This window comes from Anabrus simplex, chromosome 14, assembly GCF_040414725.1.
Source record: "Anabrus simplex isolate iqAnaSimp1 chromosome 14, ASM4041472v1, whole genome shotgun sequence".
NCBI lineage: Eukaryota > Metazoa > Arthropoda > Insecta > Orthoptera > Tettigoniidae > Anabrus > Anabrus simplex.
Genome location: NC_090278.1, coordinates 97,063,700 through 97,090,212, shown reverse-complemented (window position 1 = coordinate 97,090,212; position 26,513 = coordinate 97,063,700). Strand labels below are relative to the sequence as shown.

Here is a 26,513-nt window from a genome sequence, read left to right as displayed (position 1 = left end):
AGCCTGATAAAGGATGAAACAGAAAAAATTGTTAACGAGGGGAAAGAGATATGTGAAAGATGGAGGTGACATTTTGATAGACTCCTGAATTTCAGAATGATAATAAAATACTCAATTGATGCGCAAGGAGAAAATGACTGACGAAAATATAGGTCCACCAACTTTAGAAGAGGTGATAACTGCCATGAAGAAATTGAAGAATAACAAGGCAACAGGAACAGATTATATTCCAGCGGAACTGCTCAAGCAAGGTGGCAATGAATTGGAACGGACTTTCCTAAAAATAGCTACTTCAGTATGGGATGAGGAGAAAATGCCTCAGCAATGGGAAGAAGGAATTATATGCCGTATATATAAGAAAGAGGATCAGCTTGAGTGTGACAGTTATAGAGGAATTATGCTACTTAACTTGGGATATAAAGTCTTCTCCCAATTGTTCAGAGAGAGATTGGGATTTATCAGTGTGGATTTATCCCAGGAAAGTCCATTATAGATCAGATTTTCACCTTAAGGCAAATTTTAGAAAAGACAATCGAATTTGGGAATGGCACGCATCACCTCTTCATTGATTACAAAGGAGCGTATGACAGTATAGACAGATAGCAATTGTTTGCTAGTTGCTTATGATGTCAGACATTAAATATTCAAAATGGGGTTCGGCAGGGAGACACGCTGGCACGTCTCTTTTTTAATGTTGCCTTGGAGAAGGTGATGAGAGATGCAAACCTCCTGAATAGGGGAACAATTTTCTATAGATCAGTGCAGATACTTGCTTATGCCGATGATATATAGTGGGAAGAACTCGAAAGGCAATGGAAGAGACATTCATCCCCCTTGAACAGGCCAGTAGGAAAATGGGATTGAACATCAACCAGCAGAAAACTAAATATATGGCTGCTGGGAAAGCATGTAAGGAGAACATGCCACCCTCAATAACCGTGGGCAATTACACCTTTGAGAGAGTTGAGCAGTTTTAAATATCTGGGATTGACAGTCACCTACTCAAATGATACCTCACATGAAATTAAACAGAGATTAATAGCAGCCAACAGAGCCTATTTTGCTCCAACATGGTTTCTCTCCTCAAGTACCACTAAATTAACCATCTATAAAACACTTATAAGACCTGTGCTTACATATGCCTCGGAAACTGGAATGTTGGATGCCTTTGAAAGAAAGATACTTCGAAGAATCATCGGCCCAGTCTGTGAAAGAGGAAGGAGGTACAATCATGAATTGTACAACATTTATAAAGATCCACCTATTAGAAGAATAGTGAAATCAGCCAGATTGAGGTGGGCCGGGCATGTAGCACGGATGAGTGATACGGAAGTACCTGAAAAAGATATTAAATTGATATCCTGGGGGACAGAGAGGACGAGGTCGACCGAGAACCAGATGGATGGATGGATGGAGTTACTGAAGATCTTTGGGAAATGGGCTATAGGAATTGGAAAGTTTTAGAGTTGGCTCGAGATAAATGGCGGAAGATTGTTAAAGAGGCCAAGTTTCACAATGAACTGTAGAGCCACAGAAGAAGAAGAATAAGAAGAATAAGAATAATAATGTTGCAGCTGTGTGAGACATGGACTAAGAAAGGGAGTGTGCTTTCACCTTTACTGTTCATAAAGGCAGCAAGGGAAGATTACAGAGGGAAAGAATGAATGTAATGTTTGCAGATGATGTGATCTGGGGAGAAGTTGAGCAGCAGGTACAACAACAGCTGAATGAACTGAATAGAAGGATTGAACAATGGGGATCAATGTGGAGAAGAGTAAAACAATAGTGAGGAATAGAGGAAGTAAAAAAGGAAAGAGTTATAAAAATTAGACAATAGCTTCAAATACTTGGGAAGTGAACTGACAGGAAATGGAAGAGTGCATAAGGACACAACGGGGGAGAGATTAATAATATGGAATAAAGATGTACCAATGAAGGCTAACGTACAAGGGATATTACTTACCTATAATGATATACATTTAAAGATAAAAATTTCATTGTTCCGTAATGAAAAGTATCACAGTTAAATTGAAATAATAAATATGGTAGTTCAACCTATTCAATACAAGTAAATAAGAGATGTAGAGATTACATTCTTATTTAATTAAAAGTGGAAATGGTACTGGTTTCGACCCCAGTCTGGGTCATCATCAGCCGATTATAACTCGAAAAACAATGCATAAGAAAGAAGTTAACGGTCAAGTCCACACAATATCAGTTGAAGAGGCGATATGAAAATGACGGGGGTAGGCACTGTTAAATTTAGATGAAGTGGAATGTAAGTCACTTAAAAGAAGTAAAGCGTAATCTTCCGAGCATCAGCACGGCACACGCAATGTTTGGCAGTCTCACAATGCTCACGAACAGAGGAATATAAGCTTCAGGTAAGGAATATACATCAAGATATACCAGTTACCTTCACTTGTTGAACACTCTGGTCTCCTTCAATTATCTTGCTTACAACAATTAGTACAATTGTTTTGGCCTTGATGTCTTTACAAACACTTATCTCTGCTTGGTTTTACCAACACACATTTCCAAACATGGGTTTCACAAGGTACTCCCATCACTTATTTGCTAGAGAAGTCATCAAAGTTGATCATATTACTGTGAATAGTTCATACATATGTATGGACACAAATGAGAGAGATAGAATCCATCCCCAACACTTGCCCCATTTCTCCAAGGCATCAAGTATGAAGCTTAATTAATCTTCATAGTGAATTTTAAGTCCGGATGTCCTTCCCGACGTCAACTTCACTCGGGAGTTAATGACACAAAATGAATGACATGATAAATGATAGCAGGAAGTGCCGGCACTTAGGCTACTCCTGTCGAACGCACCAAGGGGTCTGCTCAAGACTGAACATTGCATTAGACGGATTAATCACCTTCAACAGCGTCATATGGCCTCACTCCATATGAACACTGCGGAGATTTTGGAAGTGAATCCAGGCTTTTGGCATGCAATCTACCCCTACCCTATCGGCCAACATTCTGATGGTGAAAATTGTTTGGACCAATGGGACATGAGGCTAGATGTATATTTAAAAAAAGTGATTTTCTCTTAATTTGTCTTTAAAAATTCGACATAGTTTCAAGATTATAATTATTGCAAAGTTTCATTGTTGTACTCCAATTTGAAATGTGTAAATAAAATTTAATAGTCAGAAGGGTTATGGTAAAGCCTCTGTGGCTCAGGTGTCAGCGCACCGGCCCCTCACCGCTGGGTTCCGTGGTTCAAATCCCGGACACACTATGTGAGATTTGTGCTGGACAAAGCAGAGGCAGGACAGGCTTTTCTCTGGGCACTACAGTTTTCCCTGTCATCTTTCATTCAAGCAACACCCTCCAATATCATTTCATTGTTGTCATTCATTAATCATTGCCCCAGAGAAGTGTGACAGGCTTCGGCAGCCGACACAATTCCTATCCTTGCCACTAGAAAGGAGCTTCATTCATTCTATTCCTGACCCAGTTGAATGATTGGAAACAGGCTGTGGATTTTCAAGGGTTATGGTGCCACACCCTATAATTCGCCGACACTGAACAGCAATCTGTGCATAACTTGCCTCTCCGATGGTAATTTACAGGATTTTTAAAAATCTTGAGTGTTAGAAGGCAGAATAAGTTTCCGGTTCCTCTTCGCTGAGAGGAAAATTATCATGAGATAAATAAACATGTGTTGCTTGTGAGATTTGTTTCTTTTAGATAAGAAAATTTCAGTTGTAATTGAGCTCTATAGTGATTTTTAATGCAAATACGGGAATACTGGAAGTGTATTTGAACAAGTGAAGATAAATCTGATTCAATCTGTGAATACAGTGAAAGTTTTAATAATAGTGCATCCACAAAAATCAATGAAGGTATTAAATAGTAGTTTCACACTTTTTTGCTATTTTGCTTTACATCGCACCAACACAGATAGGTCTTATGGCGACGATGGGACAGGGAAGGCCCAGTAGTGGGAAGGAAGCGGCTGTGGCCTTAATTAAGGTACAGTCCCAGCATTTGCCTGGTGAGGAAATGGGTAGTTTCAGACTAAGAGACATCAAAATACATGTGCAGCAATTCATAACACTTGTGCATGTGTCAATTCTATGACATCTGATGGTCTGTCTATCGAATGGCTTTTAGTGCTGAGTGTGTCCTGGCCTGGTGCAGGTCTTTCTATTTGACTCCCATAGGTGACCTGCGCATCTCAATACGGGATGATGGTGCAGTAGGGACAGGGTGAAATCCGGTGCCGGCACATAGCCTACTCCTGTCGAATAGCACTAAGGGGTCTGCTCAATGCTTTTGGCATGCAATCTAGAGATGAGAAATTTTATACCACCTTCCTTAGCTACCCTACTTTTCAAGCAGCTAAGCACTGGGTGGGCTATGTCTGATGGTGACAAAGGGAGAGATATGGCATTGGCATTGTCAGTACAGTTAAAACTTTAAACCAAGTTTCTCAAAACATGCTGCATGTAGCGCAATGAGATTTGACAGTTTCATTGAGAATGGTATCATGCATAATTCTGTACATCAGATTTTCAGTTAAATGTCTGATATAGAAATTAGGATATGGATAAGTACATTTTAAAACAGAATTGAAAAAAACTATATCTTTTTAAAATTTCTATAATTTAAAAGATGATGATAATGACTGCTGTTTAAAGAGGCCTAACATCTAGGTCATCAACTCCTAAAGGTACGAGATGAGACATGACAATAATTTAGAATTATCCACTGACTTGAGTTTAAAAATGATGATGAAGAATGATTATGAATTTATAATAACCAGTGGATCTAATTTGCAGTGGCTTATTTTCTTACAAAATGGCATAAAATTGGATTAAAATGTAATAAAAAAAATTGAATAAGGCATTGCCTTTCACGTGAAATTTCATATTTCATTCAAATTAAAATTTAAAGATCATAGTAAAAATACACAAAGATAGATAAAAATAGTTAAAATAATAAAAACATGGTTAACAAGATTAAAAACAAATAGAAATTACACATTTAAACACGACAAAACAGGCCACTAACAGATGAGACAGTCTGTGGACTGCTCGTCATCTCGCAGAATGAGGGAGATGGTACGGCACATATCGGCCAGGTCCATACACTCCATAAGGATGTGAACCGCCGCAAGTTCTTCTCAGGAGCTCCTTCGTCAGGGGGATGGGCTTCGGAGGGCCATCTTGACAGATGTTCAGACCTTATGTGCAAAGAGTATTATAAGAACAACATTGGATAGACACAGGAAAATAGAAGAGGTAAAAAGACAAAGACTTCCTCCTCTTTCCCTTAGCAAAAGAGTGGACAAGGAATGGCCTGCTGCTGTTTGTTCTGCTGGATCGTGAACTAAATGTACACAGATTTTCCAAGCTTGACGTTTCGCATCCTTCGGTTTTTGAGGCCATCCTTGACCTGCTTTCCACAGGTTTTCGCGTCATTCTCTGAACCTTCTCGTTTGCAGGTCTCTGTCACAAGAGTACTCTATGTAGTAGATGCTGTTTGGACATTCAGCACACGTGACTGGAATCTTCAATGAGGAATTATTTCTTCAATTGTTGGTTTACATACTTTAGTTAGAATACGGTTGCACAAAAACACCAGCAGTATTTGCTAGAATAGTCGTCTCCACCTTTAGCGATGTGGTAAAGGACAGGTCAAACAGAGGAGAAAAGAAACCCACTAAGTCAATACAAGTAATGGAAACTAAATAATGAGTCCAAAGAAAGTCATATATAGAAAAAACAGGTTGATGTGGGAAGAACAAAAAGACATGACGAAAGGACAAGAACAAGTTCCACACATTCATGGAACGAACAGAACTCACCATTACAACTCTGACTTCAACAGCAGTGGGTAATAACAATAACTCTAGTCTGAAAATTATGGAGGTAGAAAAATGAACTCACACTTTCCATTAGTATCCTCAGCAAAGGGATTCACCTCTATGAGCAGTGCGTCCTTCTTGAGGAACAGATTGTATAACTTCAACAGCATCTCTGCAATCTCATCTTTCTTATCTGCTAACCCCACCTTCTCAGCAACCGCCGCTGCTCTTTCCTTCGACAGGCCTGCAAACAGTCCAGCATTACTAATCATTAAACCGAAAAGTAGTAGAGTATTTCACAGACATAAATCATCAAAGATAGGACAGAACAGAAATAAGGAAGAATGTAATGATGGATAAGTTAGTGCAGAAAGGACAAAGAACAAATGAATACTTTGGAAATAGGTTGCAAGATACTTTTTCTATAATTCCAATATTTTAAAGGAAACAAATATTTGTTCTATCCCTTTCCCAGTATGATTGTGTGGGTTAGATTTTTAAAAATCTGGCTCTTGCTGCATCAACCCGCAGTTTTGTTGGTTTTTTTTCCAGTGGTTTTACGTCACACCGACACAGATAGGTCTTCATTCAAAGTAATAAACTGCATTGTTTCATTCCCAATCTGTGCCTCTGTCAATGTTTTCTACACCAAATTCCTTGGAACACTGTCATATGCCTTTCCAATATCTAGAAATGTTACTACCATGTCCTTTCCATATTCCCAATACCTTTCCATCATTTGATGCGATGTAAATATTCGGTCAATGTGGACCTGCCTCTTCTGAATCCATACTGGTGTTCTGCAAATTTTTCCTCTACTCTGTCTCTTATTCGTCTATCCGAGATTCTTTCAAGGATCTTAGCTGTGTGAGGTATCAGTGTCACTCCTTTGTAATTTTCAGATACTTCCAGTCTCCTTTCTTGGAAATTGGTATAATGACCGCTTTCGTCCACTTTTTTGGAACATTCTTTTCTCTCCATATCACTCTGAAGAGTCTATACAACCACTGTAGGCCAACTACTCCCGCTGCTATTATAATTTCTATGGTGATCTCGTCAATTCCAGCTGCCTTGCCATTTCGTTCTTTTAGTAGCCCACTCAATCTCTAGCATGGACACCTCGTTTTCCTTATCTTCCATCTGCACTAAATCTGTTTCTTCGATTTCTCCCTGTATCAAGATATTTTGCATGGTTAAAGCTGTTCAATGTATTTTCCCCACCTTTGCAATATATCCTGCCTCTGTGTCATCACTTCCTCCTGTTCATTTTTAATGAAGTTAGCACCTTCTGCTGGGTTTTTCTTCTTTTTTACCCACTGGAATAAGATCTTTTTGCTTCCAGTTGTATCTTGCAGAGATTTTGCTAGTTGCTTTACGTCGCACCGACACAGATAGGTCTTATGGCGACGATGGGATAGAAAAGGCCTAGGAGTTGGAAGGAAGCGGCCGTAGCCTTAATTAAGGTACAGCCCCAGCATTTGCCTGGTGTGAAAATGGGAAAACATGGAAAACCATCTTCAGGGCTGCCGACAGTGGGATTCGAACCCACTATCTCCCGGATGCAAGCTAACAGCCGTGCGCTCCTAATCGCACGGACAACTCGCCTGTCTTGCAGAGATTCAGTGAATTTTTGCCAGCATTTCTTTTTCCCTTCTTGAACACCTTGGAGCACTCCTTGCAGTGCCCGCATTCTGTTGTTCTGTTTCTCAGCTATCTTTTCCAAGCTTGTTTCTTCCGTTTAACTATATATTTTACCCTGGCATTCCACAACATTACCGGTATTAAATGTTCATAAAACTACTGAAAAAGGCAGGCGTATCAAGACGAGTTATCTGACCTATTTATAAAGAATGCTCTGGGGCAGCACGGGTCCACTAGGTGAATATTAAAGAAAGGAAAAGTGTTGTTTTTCCCATCTGACATTGTATTCCAATATGACTAATAGCATATCTTGTGTAATTTACATCACTTAAGACACCAAGCACAAAACGAGGAGTTCTCTGGACAAGGGTGAGCCATCTTCTCATCACACATGCAGCAACTGATTATTAATTTTCCCCCTATAAATAACTTCCAGAATTCTTTATTAATTACCTTGCATGATGTCTATGGGTTCATAGAGGATGGCGCTGGGATTTTCTGCAGCCACTTCCTCGATGTTAACTCCTCCCTGGGACGAGGCAATCAGCACAGGACCCTAATAAACAGAATATGAAATATCCACACTGAAACACCACAGACTACAATCAAACTGGTATTCAGGTCACCACTAGAAGTAAAAATCTTAACACAAAGAAGATGATGGTGGTTAGTACCTTGATACAAGAGGGAAAAAGAAAGTGACAAATCAATTCATATATAGAAATATAGGATAAACACAATGATCCGTCAGAGTAGGAAGAGGAGATAAGGACAATCTTCAAACAGCTAGGCTCTCTCATCAATACCACTTCTACATTCTGACATTTCATCTGTCCTAATGCATGTTCCTATCTTTTTGCGTATCATTTGATTTTTCACTGCTTTGTTCATCCACCCATTGTGTTCATCAGTTAAGACTTGCATCTTTATCTCACGTCACTTCCCTTGTCTTGTGCTTATCCCATACCTCTCACATTAACGCTGACGATTCTGATGAAATTGGGAATAATGCTGGCTACCGCGTGGTTGATTTAAAACAGTGTAATGGTTCATTCAACAGCTCGAATGAATCAAATCACAGCAACAGTGAGTTCACGGCACATGGTTCAGCTAATTCGCAGCAGACAATGTTGAGTGATGTGCACTCACGGATCAGTGAGACAACACGCGCGTGATTCATTATCGGTACACTGGACAGTGGCGGGGTGCCTAACTTCTGTTGCGGGTGAGACATGCAAAAAGAATCATATGCTATAACGGACTCTCACTCTCAGCTCATCTGAAAATAATACCCACTTGCATTCATCGTCCTCTTCTTACAGGGAAATTTAAATAATAGTTTGATTTATTTGCAATGTTTAAAAGGAAGTCAAAATATAGTTCCAAAGTCCAGTAGCTAGTAAGTAGGTCGGCTATTAGGTTATTCTTCGAGTTTGTGATTTTTAGTATTTGCGATAAATGCGAAATATGTCAAAACTTTGTCAGTGTATGTGCCTTCATCTTATATGACCCGTACGAGTGGTTTTTAGCGATTTCGAATTAGCGATAAAATGCTAAATTGATTCAAAATGCGAAATTATACAATTTATGCGAAATAGATGCAAAACATGCAGTTTTACACGAAATAAAAATATCTCTTTTTAAAAATGATGCACTTTTCTTCAAAATAAGACATATGTTGTTATTTATTTCAGGAGAAATAATTATTACGGCACCCATTGCGATCGTAAAGCGGTAACATGCTTTGACGGACACTTCCGTCCTGCTGCACGGAACATGTATAAGTTCATTATCGCAATTAGCTGGTCGGAGAGATTTATTTTCTTTGTTTTGCAGCCTACCCGATTGATGTCAGATGATACCTGAAGCTATTTTCTCTGTGTGAATAGTAACTCTGAGCTGAAATACGGAAAATAAAAAGCACCTCATTTTGCCACTCGTTGTAAACAATCATGGCGGCATCTAAGTGCGGCATGGATGAGTTTATTCGTAACTGGTTTGAAAATAGTGATGTTGAAAGTGGAAATGATTCTCTGGAGAGTGAAAATACTTCTTCTTCTTCAACTGACAGTGATGAAAGTGATTCCGATTTCAGTTCTGAGATGATAGTGCCAATTAAAACTACATGACAAAACCAGAATGCAACAAGAACGAGTGAGAAGTCTAGTTTTTTTTTTTTTCTTCACGTTGCACCGACACAGATAGGTCTTACGACGACGATGGGACAGGAAAGGCCTAGGAATAGGAAGGAAGTGACCGTGGCCTTATTTAAGGTACAGTCCCAGCACTTGCCTATTGTGAAAATGGGAAACCGCGGAAAACCATCTTCAGGACTACCGACAGTGGGGTTCGAACCCACTATCTCCCGGATGCGAGCTCACAGCTGCGCGCTTCTAACTGCATGGCCAACTCGCCCGGTGAGAAGTATAGTAAAATGATGCTTGGAATTATGATCTTGTTGACAATAAGCCTCTTTCTGTAACATGTAAACCAGTTTTTGAAATGCACCACGTTAATTCTCTTTGTGTGTTGACCCTTGATCATAGTCGGTTATTCTTGACATTGGTGTTGAGTAATAGTTCTGTTTAAAAGTACGGTACCGATTTATTTTATTGTCTGGTAGCCATGGGCAGAAGCGAAGTGACGATCAAACAGCATACCGAAAGTCACAAATCGGGACATTTTTATGTAAGCGATACAGATGGCCTATATTGATGTGCCGACTCTGCAATCAAAGACTTGAAGAAGAAAAAAAAAATGTTTTGCAGTCCTTCCTTTGCCTTGGCAGCACTTCTGTCCATTTGGGCCTCTACAAACAGTGTCGATGTAGAGTTGTTTTTAGCAACTACAACATAATTGTAACTGATAAGCGGTCTCAAATGAAGGAGGACACCTTTTAACCCTTACCCCTCGAATTAAAGTTCTCTGTGTTGCCTCTACTACTCGTATTTGAAATGTGAAATTTTATCTTATATGACCTGTATTCATCTTTCACGATTTTGGAGGTAGCACTTGCTTTTAAATGATGTAGTTAGGCTATACACATTTTAAGCAAGCTATACTGGAGCAAATAAAAGCAATATGTGCAATTTAAGACAAATTATTTTGCATTATTATTATTATTATCATTATTATTATTATCGTTACTGCATACCGATTGGTTTCGTTAATTATTTCAATGAACGAATTATCGGTAAAAAGCAATTGAAAAACTCTATTCAGTCTCTGGTTTCATACCTCACGGTAGATTTTAGGCTAAACGGCGATTTCTCAAAATCGGGATCAGTTGATTTATAATTGTGCCAGCTGTCAGATCAGGCACATGTTGGGTTACGGTACACAAGCCGAACATGCCAGTTCACTTTTAGGGTACAAGAAAGGTGAAGAGGTGCAAAAATACTGTGGTTTTGTGTATTACCCGACATATACAACATTGAACAGTAAACTATATATGACTATAAGAGCAAATGGCGACCATGTTTGTTTACTATCACTCGATCTTTCGTGTGCGTGAGTGGACAGCTGACGGCTACACTGCCCTCTAAATAATAGATTATTGACTGACGGTCAAATAATATCTGGATTCTACAAAGTTCCACGCTGAAACAAAGGATGGCAGTACAGTATAGCATCGTTTATTTTGTCGGCTAAGAAACGGCAGACGAGCAGTGGGCGATAAAATGTCATGTCGGGTCTTGCCCGACATGCGACCGGAACGGGAATATCGTAATGTCGGGCCTCACCCGACAGACGAGTGGTAAAGGTTAAGCAATTGGCATGTTGTATTTTAATCATCATTGGAATTCCTCTTCCTTGTAGGTGTGTTGTACTTTGATAAATAAATATGTTCAGAATAGTATTTTTCACTTTGAAATTGTGTTTGTAAATTTGAAAATAAGCATATTCCTGTGTGTGCATTAATACTTCTTGCAGTCTTATGTTGATGTCTGTCTTATTTTCCATAGTGAATTCAAAACTGCATGACGAGCAATGTGTGATTAAACAGTATGATTTTACTCCTAACTGTTGTGTGTGCAGTTTAGCAAATTATGCCTATTTTTAACCAATTTGCTACAAAACGCTAAATTTGAGAAGTTTAGATACTAGATTTTAGATTTAGATTTATTATTTTTCTTTAGATCTACAGTAATAATACCCATTTGATCCGTTATAAAGAAAAATAACAATGTCCAGCCTAAGCCAAATTACATACTACTAACTTGGTGGACCCTACACAGGCGGAATACCGGACAACCATGCAAGGTTCCACCCCTAGCTAAATCTGTTAAGCTGCCTCTAACATGGACGGATGACCGGCTCACATGCTAGGGCACCCCCTATCTCTAAATTAAGCCTATAACTAATTACAACATTAAATCTATACTAATCTATCTTAAGCTGCCTCTAACATGGACGGATGACCAGCTCACATGCTAGGGCACCCCCTACGTCTAAATTAAGCCTATAACTAATTACAACATTAAATCTATACTAGTTCTAAATCTATACTAATCTATCCTAAGCTGCCTCTAACATGGACGGATGACCAGCTCACATGCTAGGGCACCCCCTACATCTGAATTAAGCCTATAACTAATTACAACATTAAATCTATACTAATTCTATCCTAGTACCTCTTATCATTAACTAATAAATCAAAACCAATACTGTCTCAATACACATAAATACACCTTCACTTGAATAAATACCCTCTAAACTTCGCTATCTTTCCTAATATCCATAAATACACCTTCACTTGAAAAAATACCCTCTAAACTTCGCTATCTCTTTTAATATCCATCCATCGAACTCAACACTCATTCACTTCATTTCCATGCCACATATCATTACATATCTACCTCTTATCATAAAGACACCTTTACTAGAATAAATACCCACTAAACTTCGCTATCTTTCTTATCATCCATTCGCCACCATGCCCCTGCTGAACATACACACAAACCTTTGCACATTCCATTCCTCCTACATTTCCTCTACTTGTCTCTCTCAGGGTTGCTGATTCCATGCTTCAGCGGTATTATGAATGTCACAGACCCCATACACGCTAACCTTAGCACATTCCATTCCTACTACATTTCCTCTACTTGACTCCCTCGTGGTTGCTGATTCCATACTTCCGTTACACTCACATTCTGCTAATACGTATTCTACTCATGTTGCAACTTTATCACTGCACTACCTATCTATTCCTGCTCATCTTATTCAACCATACTTAATCTAACTAAATAATCATCTAAAACCAACTTTGCTTGCCGATTTACCATTAACTAATAAATCACTTACCAATACCATTTAAACTTCGCTACCTCTCTTAACATTCATCCATCATCGTCATACTTAACACTTCAATTCCAGCCCTCATTCACTTTACAATTATAATACACATTAAGACATCTTTACTTGAATAAATACCATCTAGACTTCGCTACCCCTCTTCTCATCCATCCATCGAATTCAACAATCTATCCATCTTATATCTCAAGTCTCATTACTTGAATAAGTACCATACAATTACAGTACACTTAAAAACACCTTATCACCTCGCTACCTCTCTTATCATTCATCCATCATACCATACACATGCAGATACCATCACTTCTTTACTTTAACCATTACAATGCCCTTCGAACTCAACAATCCATCCATCTTATATCTCAAGACACCATTATATGAATAAGTGCCATACAATTACAGTACACTTAAAAACACCTTGTCACCTCGCTACCTCTCTTATCATTCATCCATCATATATCTATTATCATCACCTTTCATATTTAACACTTCAATTCCAGTAGATACCATCCAACCTCCTTTATATCTCCAAACTCGTAACAATTACAGTACACATATAGACATCATTACTTGAGTAAGTACCATCTAAACTTCGCTACCTCTCTTATCATCCATCCATCTAAACTCTGATCCAACTTCTAAACATCAATACATATCTACCTCTTATCATTCTTCACTTGAATAAATACCCTCTAAGCTTCACTACCTCTCTTATCATCCATCCATCGCACTCCACAATCATTCTCTTCAATTCCATACCACATATCCTTACATATATACCTCTTATCATTAACTAATAAATCACTCACCAATACGATCTCCGTCATGCCATCACTTGAATAAATACCATACACTTGGTCTATCCATCTTCTACCTAAAGACACCATCACTTCAATTACAATTATACTACACATACAGGCACCATTACTTGAGTAAATACACACATACAAACACCACCATAACTACGCTTCTGTCCTCCATCATAGGCAAACTATGTTACTTACTACTGTTACTTGACTTTTTACTTCTCGTAATTATTCCTTCCATTTTTCCTTTTTTGTCCCATAGGTCCTTCAAACTCAAGCTTCTCCCTTTGATCACGGCACTTCTTACTTCTGCTTCCTCCCTCAAACCATTATTCTCGCTCAGATTCTGTCCGCTTGTCTTCCCCTGTGGTTCTTTTTCTTCCCTCGCGCAGACTTCCGACACTAATTCGTCCATTAAATTCCTGACTACTTCCATCCTTCTTGCATTTACTTTTTCTTCAGCTCTTTTCATGATCTCTTCCCAGGAACCCCATCTACTCAGTGTTCCTTCATTTACAGTATGTACATCAGCCCTGGTAGTTTCTTCTTGCCTCGAACTGTCAGCCCTGCTAGTTTCTTCTTGCCTCAAACTCTCATCCATTAATTTCAGTTTCGATATTGTCCACTTTCGGGTCCAATTCCTGTCGCTCACCACGAGTATCTGACCACTAATATACGCTTTCAATCCCTGAATTTTTGCTTTCACAAGATGTTTCTTAAGAATTTTAAAATTTCTACTCTCTTCTCTTCCGAAATCTCTCTTAATTCTAATGTTCTCACACTGTAGATTACCAGCGTTCCTTATCACTATGTCTGCCATCAATGAAGATAGCAGCGACACTTTTATGGGCCTGTGCCCTCCCACCTTGCCAACTCTCTCCACATTGTCTATATCTACCTCACTGAAATTTATTTTCATTTTTTTTTTGTATAACATCTACCACTTTGTAAATAATGTCCACTTTAGATTCTGCCTTGTCTTCCTCCACCCCATAAATAAATATGGATTTCTTCTTGCGCTCCTGTCTGCAGAATTCGATTTCTTTCTTCAGGTTTACCATCTCTTCATCCATATTTTTTATTTTCTCTCTTAGTGACACCAGTTCTTTCTCGCTGCCTTCTATCATCGCCTTCGTATTCTTCATATAATCCTGGATCCACTGTCTCGTCTTTTCTTGCTCCTGGCCTTGTTCGTGAAGCATTTTCTTTAATTGTTCAAACGGACATACCTCCTGTATTACTTCTCTTACTACTTTCCTCATAACCTCTACGTCTACCCAATTCATCGTATCTATCTCCTTGCCGACCGCTTGACCTTACCGCTTCCTCACTCTTAATCCACTCCACTCAGCAGGCGCACGCCACACGACACGTCCGTCCTCCTCACTGGCTTAAGCTAGATTTAGATACTACAAAACACTAAATTTGAAAATCAAATCAAAACGCTAAATCTCTGATTTTTAAATGCTATAAACCACAAACTCTAGTTATTCTATTTATTAGTTTAATAAATCTTAGTATTATAACTTACTTGACATTCGATAATTAATGCAACTCAGGTCTTGAGCCTACACTATGAGACATGCTCATGACCACTCAAAATAATCTTTTATATTGGGAAGAATTGGTACACTGAACTAACTTAACAGATGTTGACTCAGAAAACAATGAATACAGTGACATTTTCAAGTTATTTGAAATCATTTAAGAAAAGGATAGGCAAACAGCTGATAAGGAAAACGAAAGTGGACGTATAACATAAGGAATGGGAACACATAGTGCGTGTGACCAAGTAACGGATGACAAAACATGCCCTCTTTGGCATTAACATGGGAGATGTACTAAATGAATGTTTGAACTATTGTTCGCGATTCTTCCGCTCAGTTTCCGAGGCAACGATTACCCTACTTTTCATTGTTTTGTGGAACAACCCATGCTAATACACGAACGTCACTTACATTCCGAACAAAATGTGGAAGGTCTCTTCTCCATTAGTAGAATATAAAAGGTCAATATAACGTTTCATTCTTCTGAGTCTCTACTGTAAATGTTTGAAAATAATAGGAGCTAAACTACTGTAACAGTCAGATCCCTGCATTTTAACAGTGTTCACACCTGAATCGCCTCCGTCTACTGAGTAAAGCGACACTCAAATGTTCTCTGTCGCTGAGGGATTAATGCCCCTTAAATCCAAAGTCTGCTGAAGGCTATACAGTCCCTCAGTGCCCTAACTGAAACAGACAGATACAGCCAGGAAGACAATATTTTTTTTTACAACTGGCTTTGCAACGCACCAACACAGATAAGTCTTATGCCAACGATAGGATAGGAAAGGCCTGGAAGTGGGAAGGAAGCGGTCGTGGCCAATTAAGCTACTGTACAGCCCCAGCATTTGCCTGGTGGGAAAATGGGAAACCACGGAAAACCATCTTCGGGGCTGCCGAACCCTCTATCTCCCGGATGCAAGTTCACAGCTGCGCACCGCTAACCACACGGCACAAGATGATATTGCCATAATTACCCACAGCTGTCAACTACAGAAGACTACACATTATTGTTAGTCAATGTTGCATGCTTCGGATCAGACAGATGTAATTACAAACAGTAGTTAGCTTTCTAAAGATACTATCATCATTTTGATCAGGGATTGCATATTTATCTTTGAATTAGATAAATGTAAATCTCCATGTCGTGGAGCCTGATTCGAACACAGATACACATTTCCTGAGATCAAAACTGATAGTACCTACAAAATGTAGTTATATCTGTCTGATGCTAAGTCTTTTTTTTTTTTTTTTTTCTAAGCCATCGCTTTTAATTTTCCCCTTAGTTAATTATAACTGTTGGGTTATTCAGTCTGCCAAGACTAATTCAGTTGTTCCTTTTTCAGGTATAATTCTGTTCTCATATGGTTTCTTTTTTCAGACAGTTTATAAATTTATTTATTCAAAACTATCTTCGCCCGACTTTATTAATTCAACCATGTTAGATTTTTCTAAGCCGTTTAATTAAATGCAAAAGAAAAACCATATTAACATACATCATTTTCGCTTTGAATATTTCACCCCCTTTCCATCCCCGCCCGAAGGGGTGTCTTACCCGGCAGTTTTCTTTCCCAAACAGTAAGTCATATTAGTATGTTTGGTTCAGAGCTATGCTGAAACATACCCACACATTCATCTGTAATCTCTCGGACTTTTCATTTTTATATACTGCTTATACAAGAAGAAGATAAGAAACACATCAAGAGTGTTATAAACAACATTCTTCTCTTCTTCATCCATTCCTGTTTTCCAGATTCTCCCTGGGTAGGGCCCTCCACCTTACTCGATCTTTCCACCACACCTTATTGCTATCGACTCCTCTATTTGCAATACAGTACATAACAGAGCTCCTGCATCTCATTCTAGGCCGTCCTCTTCACATACTGCTGATCAGACTTGTCCTGCGGTTTACTTACCTTCCCCTATTTTCTTTTTTTCACCCTTCTCACCCCCTATGCCGAACTACCCATCAGATTTCCTTCAAAAAACTTCCTAAAGCCTCCCAGGGGTAATAAGAACAAATTGTGAAATTTTCAGTGAAATCGTTCCAGTACTTTTCAAGTCCATTCGAGACATACAAACATAGTTTCAGCAGGCTGAAGAACCCAACAGTAGCAGCCTGACTTCAGCCAACCTCGACACACGGAAGACAAGATAAAATAAACTTACAGAAAAGGCCCGCTCCATCATGACGGCAAAGTAGAACTCCTTGCGAGGGAACTTGCGCTCCGTCACCATCACTGCATTACAGATGCGACCCTTCTCACCAGTCTGCTTCGTTACCAGGTACTGGCCGATCATCTGCCCGGCGATGTCTTCGGCTTCCTCAGGGCTGCATCAAGGACGGCGTTTTGTTTTTATACTTAAAAATACGATTTTTCAGAGAGTATTAATAGAACTAGATCAATTCAATATCAAAACAGAGCCAGTCATTACATAAATCAAACAACCCATACCACCTACCAATGTGGCCTTCAATACCTCGCCCTTGCATACAGACAAGTTGCCAATGAAGTCTATCTCTCACGCTTTCTACGAGAGTCTGCGGGGATTCTCACTAACAGGACCGTCACTTGAAGACGATTAAATGTCACAAACAACCAAGTGGTATGTGTGCTTGTGCACCTCTTGGGAGGGGTTAAAATTGTTTGTTTAGTTTTCATTTTACTCTTAAATACCGTTAACGGAGATGTAACAATCATTATAGGTCACAAAGTTATGAGCGTGGCTTCGATTAACACACACACACATTTCTGTAAGAGGTGAAAAATTGCATTAAATTGTGCAACAGGTTACTACTCGAGGCAACTGAAGCATGCAGTGCACAACTAGACGCAAATAGTACCAAGTCCTCCCTGCACTGAATGGGGATCTCTGTCTCATTCAGAGCAACACGTGCTTTTTACAAACTGTTTTATTTATCAAGAGTACTGTAAAAAATTTATTAAGACCACCTTTTCAATACAAAACAAGTTCTTGTAGTTAAGATTTACATAATATTATAAAGTCTTATCCCTCTTTCAAGGGCATCATCAGCCTTGACTCAAAACGAAGTCATTGATCAGGATCCTGAACAATTGAAAAATTGTTATTTCATACTTGTGATATCTTAAAATTGATACAATAAAAACATCTAAAAATGATGGTTGAAACAAATGATTGTTAACGAAGAAAAAATTTATGATAAAGGAAACTTTTCTAAAACTAGAATTTGGTCATTCCTATCTTATCTCTTGTTAAGATTAGAATGTCTATGAATAAAATGGATCTTTTTTACATCTGAGGTGCTTAAAAACGTTACTAGTCATATGTCTGATGACTTGTTCTTTCTGGAAAAAGCATTACTGGTTAGTTCCAGAGCCTAAAATGAACTCAGTCATGAGTGAAAAATGTCAAGTTATTGTCAACCATTAATCGTGGAAACATTATTTGAATCTAAGCTGTGCGATTGGTTAAGTTGCAGTCAAATTTGACGTTAAAATTGCTGTGGTATGATGTGTTTGTTGTATGAATCCAGCTTGCTGTCATGTGTGATGAATTGAACAAATAACAAATCTCGATAAAGCTTAGCTAAAATTGTTACTCGACTATGAAGGTGCAATTGTTGTTGTTCAATCAACGCCGGGTGACAGGTGGACGCGTTGCCCCCTACACCGCGGGGCCAGACCATCATGGTTTGAAAAAAGATTAAAAACCTACGGCTTTATTTACAATATGGACAAATTCTGAAATTTTCAAAACATGGCATTCAAAGAAAAGAAATGGTAGCCTGGTTGCCATAACATTAACGTCTCTCATTTCCTTCTCTCCCCTCCCTCCATTGTTCTGCATGCGGACAGACAATGATTTTATGTCGTCACTATAAAGAAAGCAACGTGGACAAACAATACTGATAGGCATAATGCCTCCTGTTATTGACAGGGATAGGTTAGATCCGTGTTTGGTTAGGTCGCAGCGACATGAATGCTTACTATTGTCTGTGTCTAAATTATTGACAGGGACGATAGGAGGAACCCATGGCTAGTGAAGGGTATATTGCCACTTGCTGGCAGCCCTTACAGCGCTCCATGCCGTAGGATACCTGAGTGGAGGCAGAGTGACCTCACTGTTGTTACAATACAAATTACCAAATAAATATCTGGATCTGATTTTGCAAAAACGACCTTAAAAATAATCCCAACAAATGAGTTGCATATAATTTTAAAAACATAAAAAATTAAATTAAATTTAAAAAATTAAATGGTTCATGGTGTGGGTTACTGTCGTCACGTCCTAGTTCGTGAAGCATGGGTAACGGCTGAGTGGCCTAATAAGTGGTCCTGAGAGTCGGGATGCCAGTTGCTATGGAATTGGACTGGGCATTTCGGACATATTCTGAGTCATGGCCCTCCTTGCGCTCAGGCGGCTAGGACTATACAATTCTCCGGTAGCCCATAACCCGTTAGAGGAGAGATCCTCACTTGGACTACGTGGAAGTAGGGTAGCATCCTGCTTCATGAATTTACCGAGCTCAGAACATTTTAAGCAAGCCTCGGACCTGTGGGAGTAACGGAGTCCCACTCTTATTTGACAGGCGAGGGACTCCTTGGAAACAACTTGGCGAATGAAATGGAATTCGATGGCTAGCAATCAATATTAATAGGGCTTGTGGAAGAAAGAAAGTAGAACTGGCTGAGTCAGCTAAGAGGATGCATCTGGATGTGCTAGGAGTAAGTGATATTCGGGTAAGGGGAGATAATGAGGAAGAAATAGGAGATTATAAAGTGTACTTGACGGGTGTTAGAAAGGGAAGGGCAGAGTCTGGGGTAGGGCTGTTTATCAGGAATACCATTGTTATGCAACATAGTTTCTGCTAAGCACGTAAATGAGCGAATGATGTGGGTAGATTTGTCAGTTGGAGGAATTAGGACTAGAATTGTCCCAGTGTATTCACCATGTGAGGGTGCAGATGAGGATGAAGTTGACAAGTTTTATGAAGCATTGAGTGACATCGTGGTCAGGGTCAACAGCAGGGATAGAATAGTGCTAATGGGCGATTTCAATGCGAGAGTTGGGAATAGAACTGAAGGAGACGAAAGGGTGATTGGTAAATGTGGAGGAGATATGGAAGCTAATGGGAATGGGAAGCGTTTGCTGGATTTCTGTGCTAGTATGGATTTAGCAGTTACCAATACATTCTTCAAGCATAAAGTTATTCACCGCTACACATGGGCAGCTAGGGGTAGATCTATAAGAGACTACATATATCCTTACCGACTTAGAATTCAGGAAATCTGTTAGGAATGTACGACTTTTCCGGGGATTTTTCGATGATACAGACCACTATCCGATCTGTAGTGAAGTAAGTACCTCCAGGCCTAGGGTAGAGAAAGTGAAATCTGTCTGCAAACGAATAAGGGTAGAAAATCTCCAGGACGAGGAAATTAGAAGTACATGGATATGATTAGTGAGAAATTTTGAACAGTGGACAGTAAGCAGGTTCAGGATATAGAAAGTGAATGGGTGGCATACAGGGATGCTGTAGCAGAAACAGCAAAGGAATGCCTAGAAACAACTGTGTGTAAAGATGGGAAAAGGCAAACATCTTGGTGGAATGATGAAGTGAGAGCAGCTTGTAAACTTATAAAGAAGGCTTATCAGAAATGGCTCCAAACAAGGGCCGAGGCAGACAGGGATTTGTACGTAGATGAAAGAAACAGAATGAAACAAACAGTTATTGAATCCAAAAAGAAGTCATGGTAATAACCTGGAAAGGCTAGGTCAGGCAGCAGGGAAACCTTTCTGGACAGTAATAAAAAATCTTAGGAAGGGAGAGGAAAAAGGAAATGAACACCGTTTTGAGTAATTCTGGTGAACTCATAACAGATCCCAGGGAATCACTGGAGAGGTGAAGGGAATATTTTGAACATCTTCTCAATGTAAAAGGAAATCATCCTGGTGGTGTTGCTAACAACCAAGCTCATGGGGAGGAGGAAAATGAAGTTGGTGAAATTACGCTTAAGGAAGTGGAAAGGATAGTAAATAAACTCCATTGACATAAAGCAGAAGGAATAGATGAAATTAGACCTGAAATGGTGAAGTATAGTGGAAAGGCAGGGATGAAATGGCTTCATAGAGTAGTCAAATTAGCGTGGAGTGTTGGTAAGGTACCTTCAGATTGGACAAAAGCAGTAATTGCACCTATCTATAAACAAGGAAACAGGAAGGATTGCAACAACTATCGAGGTATCTCATTGATTAGTATACCAGGCAAAGTATTCACTGGCATCTTGGAAGGGAGGGTGCGATCAGTCATTGAGAGGAAGCTGGATGAAAACCAGTGTGGTTTCAGACCACACAGAGGCTGTCACGATCAGATTTTCAGTATGCGCCAGGTAAATGAAAAATGCTACGAGAGGAATAGGCAGTTGTGTTTATGTTTCGTAGATCTAGAGAAAGCATATCGTCCCCACTCTGGCAAACTAGCGAAACTGACAAACTAAGGAATCTGTAGTTCTGAAGTTCAGGTCTAGATTTTGTTATTTATATATTGTCTACCCTCTCACAAAGTCTCACATCTGCAGCTCATTCTCTATGCCTAACACATGAAACCAATAATTAAATATAAAAATTGATTTGACATGAGTAATCACAACTTCTTTCAGCTCTCCTAACCTTTTGACAATTTGCAGATTCGTTAGTTTGCCAGAGCAGGGACGATATGACAGGGTACAGAGGGAAAAGATGTTCGCCATACTGGGGGACTATGGAATTAAAGGTAGATTATTAAAATCAATCAAAGGCATTTATGTCGACAATTGGGCTTCAGTGAGAATTGATGGTAGAATGAGTTCTTGGTTCAGGGTACTTACAGGGGTTAGACAAGGCTGCAATCTTTCACCTTTGCTGTTCGTAGTTTACATTAATCATCTGCTGAAAGATATAAAATGGCAGGGAGGGATTCAGTTAGGTGGAAATGTACTAAGCAGTCTGGCCTATGCTGACGACTTGGTCTTAATGGCAGATTGTGCCGAAAACCTGCAGTCTAATATCTTGGAACTTGAAAAGAGGTGCAATGAGTATGGTATGAAAATTAGCCTCTCAAAGACTAAATTGATGTCAGTAGGTAAGAAATTCAACAAAATTGAATGTCAGATTGGTGATACAAAGCTAGAACAAAGCTAGGTTGTGTGTTCTCCCAGGATGGTAATACAGTAAGTGAGATTGAATCAAGGTGTTGTAAAGCTAATGCAGTGAGCTTGCAGTTGCGATCAACGGTATTCTGTAAGAAGGAAGTCAGCTCCCAGACAAAACTATCTTTACATCGGTCTGTTTTCAGACCTACTTTGCTTTACGGGAGCAAAAGCTGGGTGGACTCAGGATATCTTAAATTTAGAAGTAACAGGCATGAAAGTAAGAATGATTGCTGGTACAAACATGTAGGAACAATGGCAGGAGGGTTCTCAGAATGAGGAGATAAAGGCTAATTTAGGAATGAACTCGATGGATGAAGCTGTACGCATAAACCGGCTTTGTTGGTGGGGACATGTGAGGCGAATGGAGGAGGATAGGTTACCTAGGAGAATAATGGACTCTGTTATGGAGGGTAAGAGAAGTAGAGGTAGACCAAGACGACGATGGTTAGACTCAGTTTCTAACGATTTAAAGATAAGAGGTATAGAACTAAATGAGGCCACAACACTAGTTGCAAATCGAGGATTGTGGCGACACTTAGTAAATTCACAGAGGCTTGCAGACTGAACGCTGAAAGACATAACAGTCTATAATGATAATGTATGTATGTATAAAAAAATTAAGTTTTGAGCGAGATCCTACCCACCTCTGTAGCTAAATTAGATGTAGCGTGCATGATTTTAAAACACCTCTGTGACATTCTTTGGAAATCATTGGTAATAGCCGTAAGTTATAACTTCAGAACTGATTTACATATTGAACTAAGATTTCACACATCAAAGCATACAGCATATCAAATTTAAAATCAGAGACAGAGAGGCAGATTTAATACAAAATTTCCAATAGCTAAGCTTATTAAATGAGCAACTACTACATAAATTATCGGCACACTTTTCCTGGATAGATTTGTATACGGGGGGTGAGGAGTAAGGAGGGAGCTCTCCCTGTTCCGGTAATACTGCCAACTGAATGAAAATGAAATCTGAACTGAATCGAGAATATGATCGATCGATATGAAGTTTCTAAACCGTTATTATCTTAAGACAACAACTGTGTCACACACACATTATATAACATTTCTCGATGCGAATCTTGTTAGCATGAAATCTCTTGTTTGGTTTTGTTGTGTAAACAACAACAGTACTAGTACGTAAAGCGCACGCCAGATGTCGCACAGCGATGCATAAGCGATTCATAGTTTGTGTTTCAAAGGTTGCCAGTACGAATCTCGAAGATTGCCGAGATCGGCCGATTCAGCACTAGGGTGTAAATCTATCCAGAAAAAGTAGGCCAATAATAGCTGTTCATTCCTGCTAAAAGCAATGCTAAAAGGTACCCTGGTCAAAAAGGTAAGCAAATGCCGACACACATTTCTGGTACATAACCGCACTCTCACAGAACTGGTGATTTTGGACTCCTTTTACACAGGTTAGATAGCTTTCCTAATTACATTTTGTAAGACTTAAAACAGTAGATATGATATGAAACTGTCTTCATTTGTAGTGATTTACCTGAGGATGAAAGTAATGAGCAAAATATTACTTATCACACAGAACCAACATCATTCTCTAATACACAATAAATTCATAAAGGAAATCTTAGTTTTCAATCCTAACCTGCATTTGGTTTGCGATCAAGATTTTTTTCCTTACAAAATTGTACAAAACTATTTTAATTTTCCTAGTCAATAATATATAGGCGAAGCTACAGAGAAGAGCACTCACGGTTTAGTAACGTGAGCGACCGCTAGGTGGCGCACGCCAGTTCACTGTCGCACTAGCAGCGCTGAGAGGGAGCGCCGAGAGGAACGACAATGCTGCCAATGGTTGCATTTTAGAACCTCTGAATGACTTTTTTTTCTTGCCGTGCGGACAGTATGCGCCGCGGCCATAGTTAAGAGCCTCTCGAAGGGAGTGTGGCTCCCGAAGGGAGCCACTGTTCTCATGACAGAGATTGGCCTCGAGGTGCAAAAATACCTTAAAATAATGATCTTTTCGAGGTGCAAAAATACCTTAAAGTTAATGCAATGGTTGGTAACAAATTCTCGGCCTCATCCTAGGTGTCAGTGACGTCATCCTCTTACTTACGTGAACCAATCACCGTTATAAGCAATGGAGTATGGCGTCTGAAACAGTATTTCTTATTATAAAAGTAAATATACTTCTAGGGGCGGGCGGGTTGGTCTCTGGCAAGCGTACTGAACACATCTCTCTTCCTAGATCATTATAAGGTAAAATTGGAATCATTTCAAGTAACATTCTATGTAATAAGCGTTGAGTGTCCCTCTCTGTATTTTTACCAATATATATTTTACGTCCAATTAAGATGAAACTTTACAATTATTTATGTGTAATAGTATTGACTAGCAGGAATAAAATAGTTTTGTACAATTTTGTAATAAGTTCAACCTTCAATACGGATTTAACATGACATTCATAGTCTGTAGCAAGTTTATTTTATCATGCATATTAAACAAACAATAGTAATTATATGAAACTGTCTCCTTTAGTAGGATTTGTCTGAGAATTAAAGTTATGTGCAGAATATTACTTACTGCAAGAGACCAACATCATACACAGTAAGTTCATAAAAGAAACCTACGTAATCCAACCTGCATTCCAAATACTTACGTGAAAACCATTCGCACTCCTCCTTTAAGGCCATTCTTGAAAGCTCCCTTTCCTCGACCACCAGCCAGCACTTGAGCCTTCAGAACAATATCTTTTACATTCAATTTTTTGGCAATTTCACCTGCTTCCTTTTTAGTTTTAGCAACTCCAAAATTTGGCACTGGAATACCTGCTTCCTTTAACAAAGTATAGCTGATATGTTCATGGACGTTTAAATTTCGTTGTGGCTGCTGTTGCCATTTAGAGGGAATTGCTGCAGCAAGGAGCTAAGGAATTTGAACCAAAAAAAAAAGTATACATCAATTATACAATACATAAATTTCTACATCAGCAAATTCACAATGTGTTCAACGTCTCTCAAAATGTTATCCAAATAAATACATTTCAACATCTCAACCAACACACATATACAGCGATAAACCATGACACTCTTACAATAAGGAAATACTACCCAATTTGGCAGAGGGCCTACTATTTGGCCATAGCCATTTACCATTGAACAGTTACACCTACCTAGAAATTATGCTGCAACCTAGAACATATCACCATCTGTTGTTCAGAAAGCATATTACTGACATTTATGTATATAGATTTCATTACTTAAATACTACAAGTTCCTTCTAAACATACCTTAGGCCCATTTTTACGGGCAATACTTTCGGCAAGACCAATCCCTCTACACAACATAGTTGCCATCTTAGATTTTAGACGATACTACTTGAATCAAAACGAAGTATTGTGAGGGATAAAGTCGAAGGTCACACGGAAATCAAATCGGGTGTATTGGTACAAATTGAAGGTCAAACTACACGGATTAAAAGCATGATAAGGAGCATAATTAAAGAGCGTGAGTAAGACGTATAATATTTCACCTTTGGCTCCAGAGTACATCGGAAAGAGGCGGGAATACAAGGTCGTTCACAGCAGCCTGATACTAAATTGACCACGTCTAAAGATCAAATTCCACAAGCAGGAAGTTCAATATAATCAAACTTAATTGTTCAGTTAATAAAGAGAGATTGCGCTTAACAGATCATTACGGCGAGTTTTTCTTTTCAAGCAGGGCTTAGAACATAACAGTAAATGCTGTTCAAGACCAGCAATCTTCTTGCCTAAAAACATGACAAGAGTAATCCAGTTCTCTCTTAATGTTTCTCTAGCAAAGGGATCTTTAGAGCTTTTTAAACGATTTCCTCCTCACCACATTTCATAGCCTTGTTCAAGTATTTTAATAACTCACAAAATGGCAAGAACGTAACATCCGCCGTCTATGCTTCAAAAATTATTTTTAAGGGAATTACTCCCAGTTTTCGTCAGCTCGACTCTTTCTTTTCTTAATGTCGATTCCTTCAATCTATTTCTGCCAGCAGGGATGTAGACTGCAATATTTGAGAATAGGCCTACACTTTCTGCTATCAAAGAAAATGCATAGTTACGAAATTTTTCCCAGAAATGGGTGTTCAATCAATCAATATTGATATGCATTTAGGGCAGTCATCAGGGTGGCAGATACCCCATCTGTTGTTTTCCTAGTCTTTTTTCAATGATTTCAAAGAAATTGGAAATTTATTGA

General features: G+C 39.0%; 2 protein-coding genes across 3 annotated transcripts in view; one reads left to right on the top strand and one right to left on the bottom strand.

Annotated features, from left to right (window-relative positions):
- Positions 1–25,663, bottom strand: part of ScsbetaA (Succinyl-coenzyme A synthetase beta subunit, ADP-forming) — a 53,527-nt gene extending 27,864 nt beyond the window's left edge. The window contains exons 1-5 of the mRNA XM_067158281.2: positions 25,571–25,663; positions 24,941–25,206; positions 17,307–17,469; positions 7,928–8,030; positions 5,916–6,077 (exon numbers count right to left, since the gene is read on the bottom strand). Coding sequence (XP_067014382.1) covers positions 5,916–6,077; positions 7,928–8,030; positions 17,307–17,469; positions 24,941–25,206; positions 25,571–25,636 — 760 coding nt within the window. The 5' untranslated portion in view covers positions 25,637–25,663. The remainder of the gene's footprint in view (positions 1–5,915; positions 6,078–7,927; positions 8,031–17,306; positions 17,470–24,940; positions 25,207–25,570) is intronic.
- Positions 1–26,513, top strand: part of LOC136885605 (gamma-tubulin complex component 3) — a 309,280-nt gene that overhangs the window by 72,338 nt on the left and 210,429 nt on the right. The gene's annotated exons all lie outside the window — the stretch shown is intronic.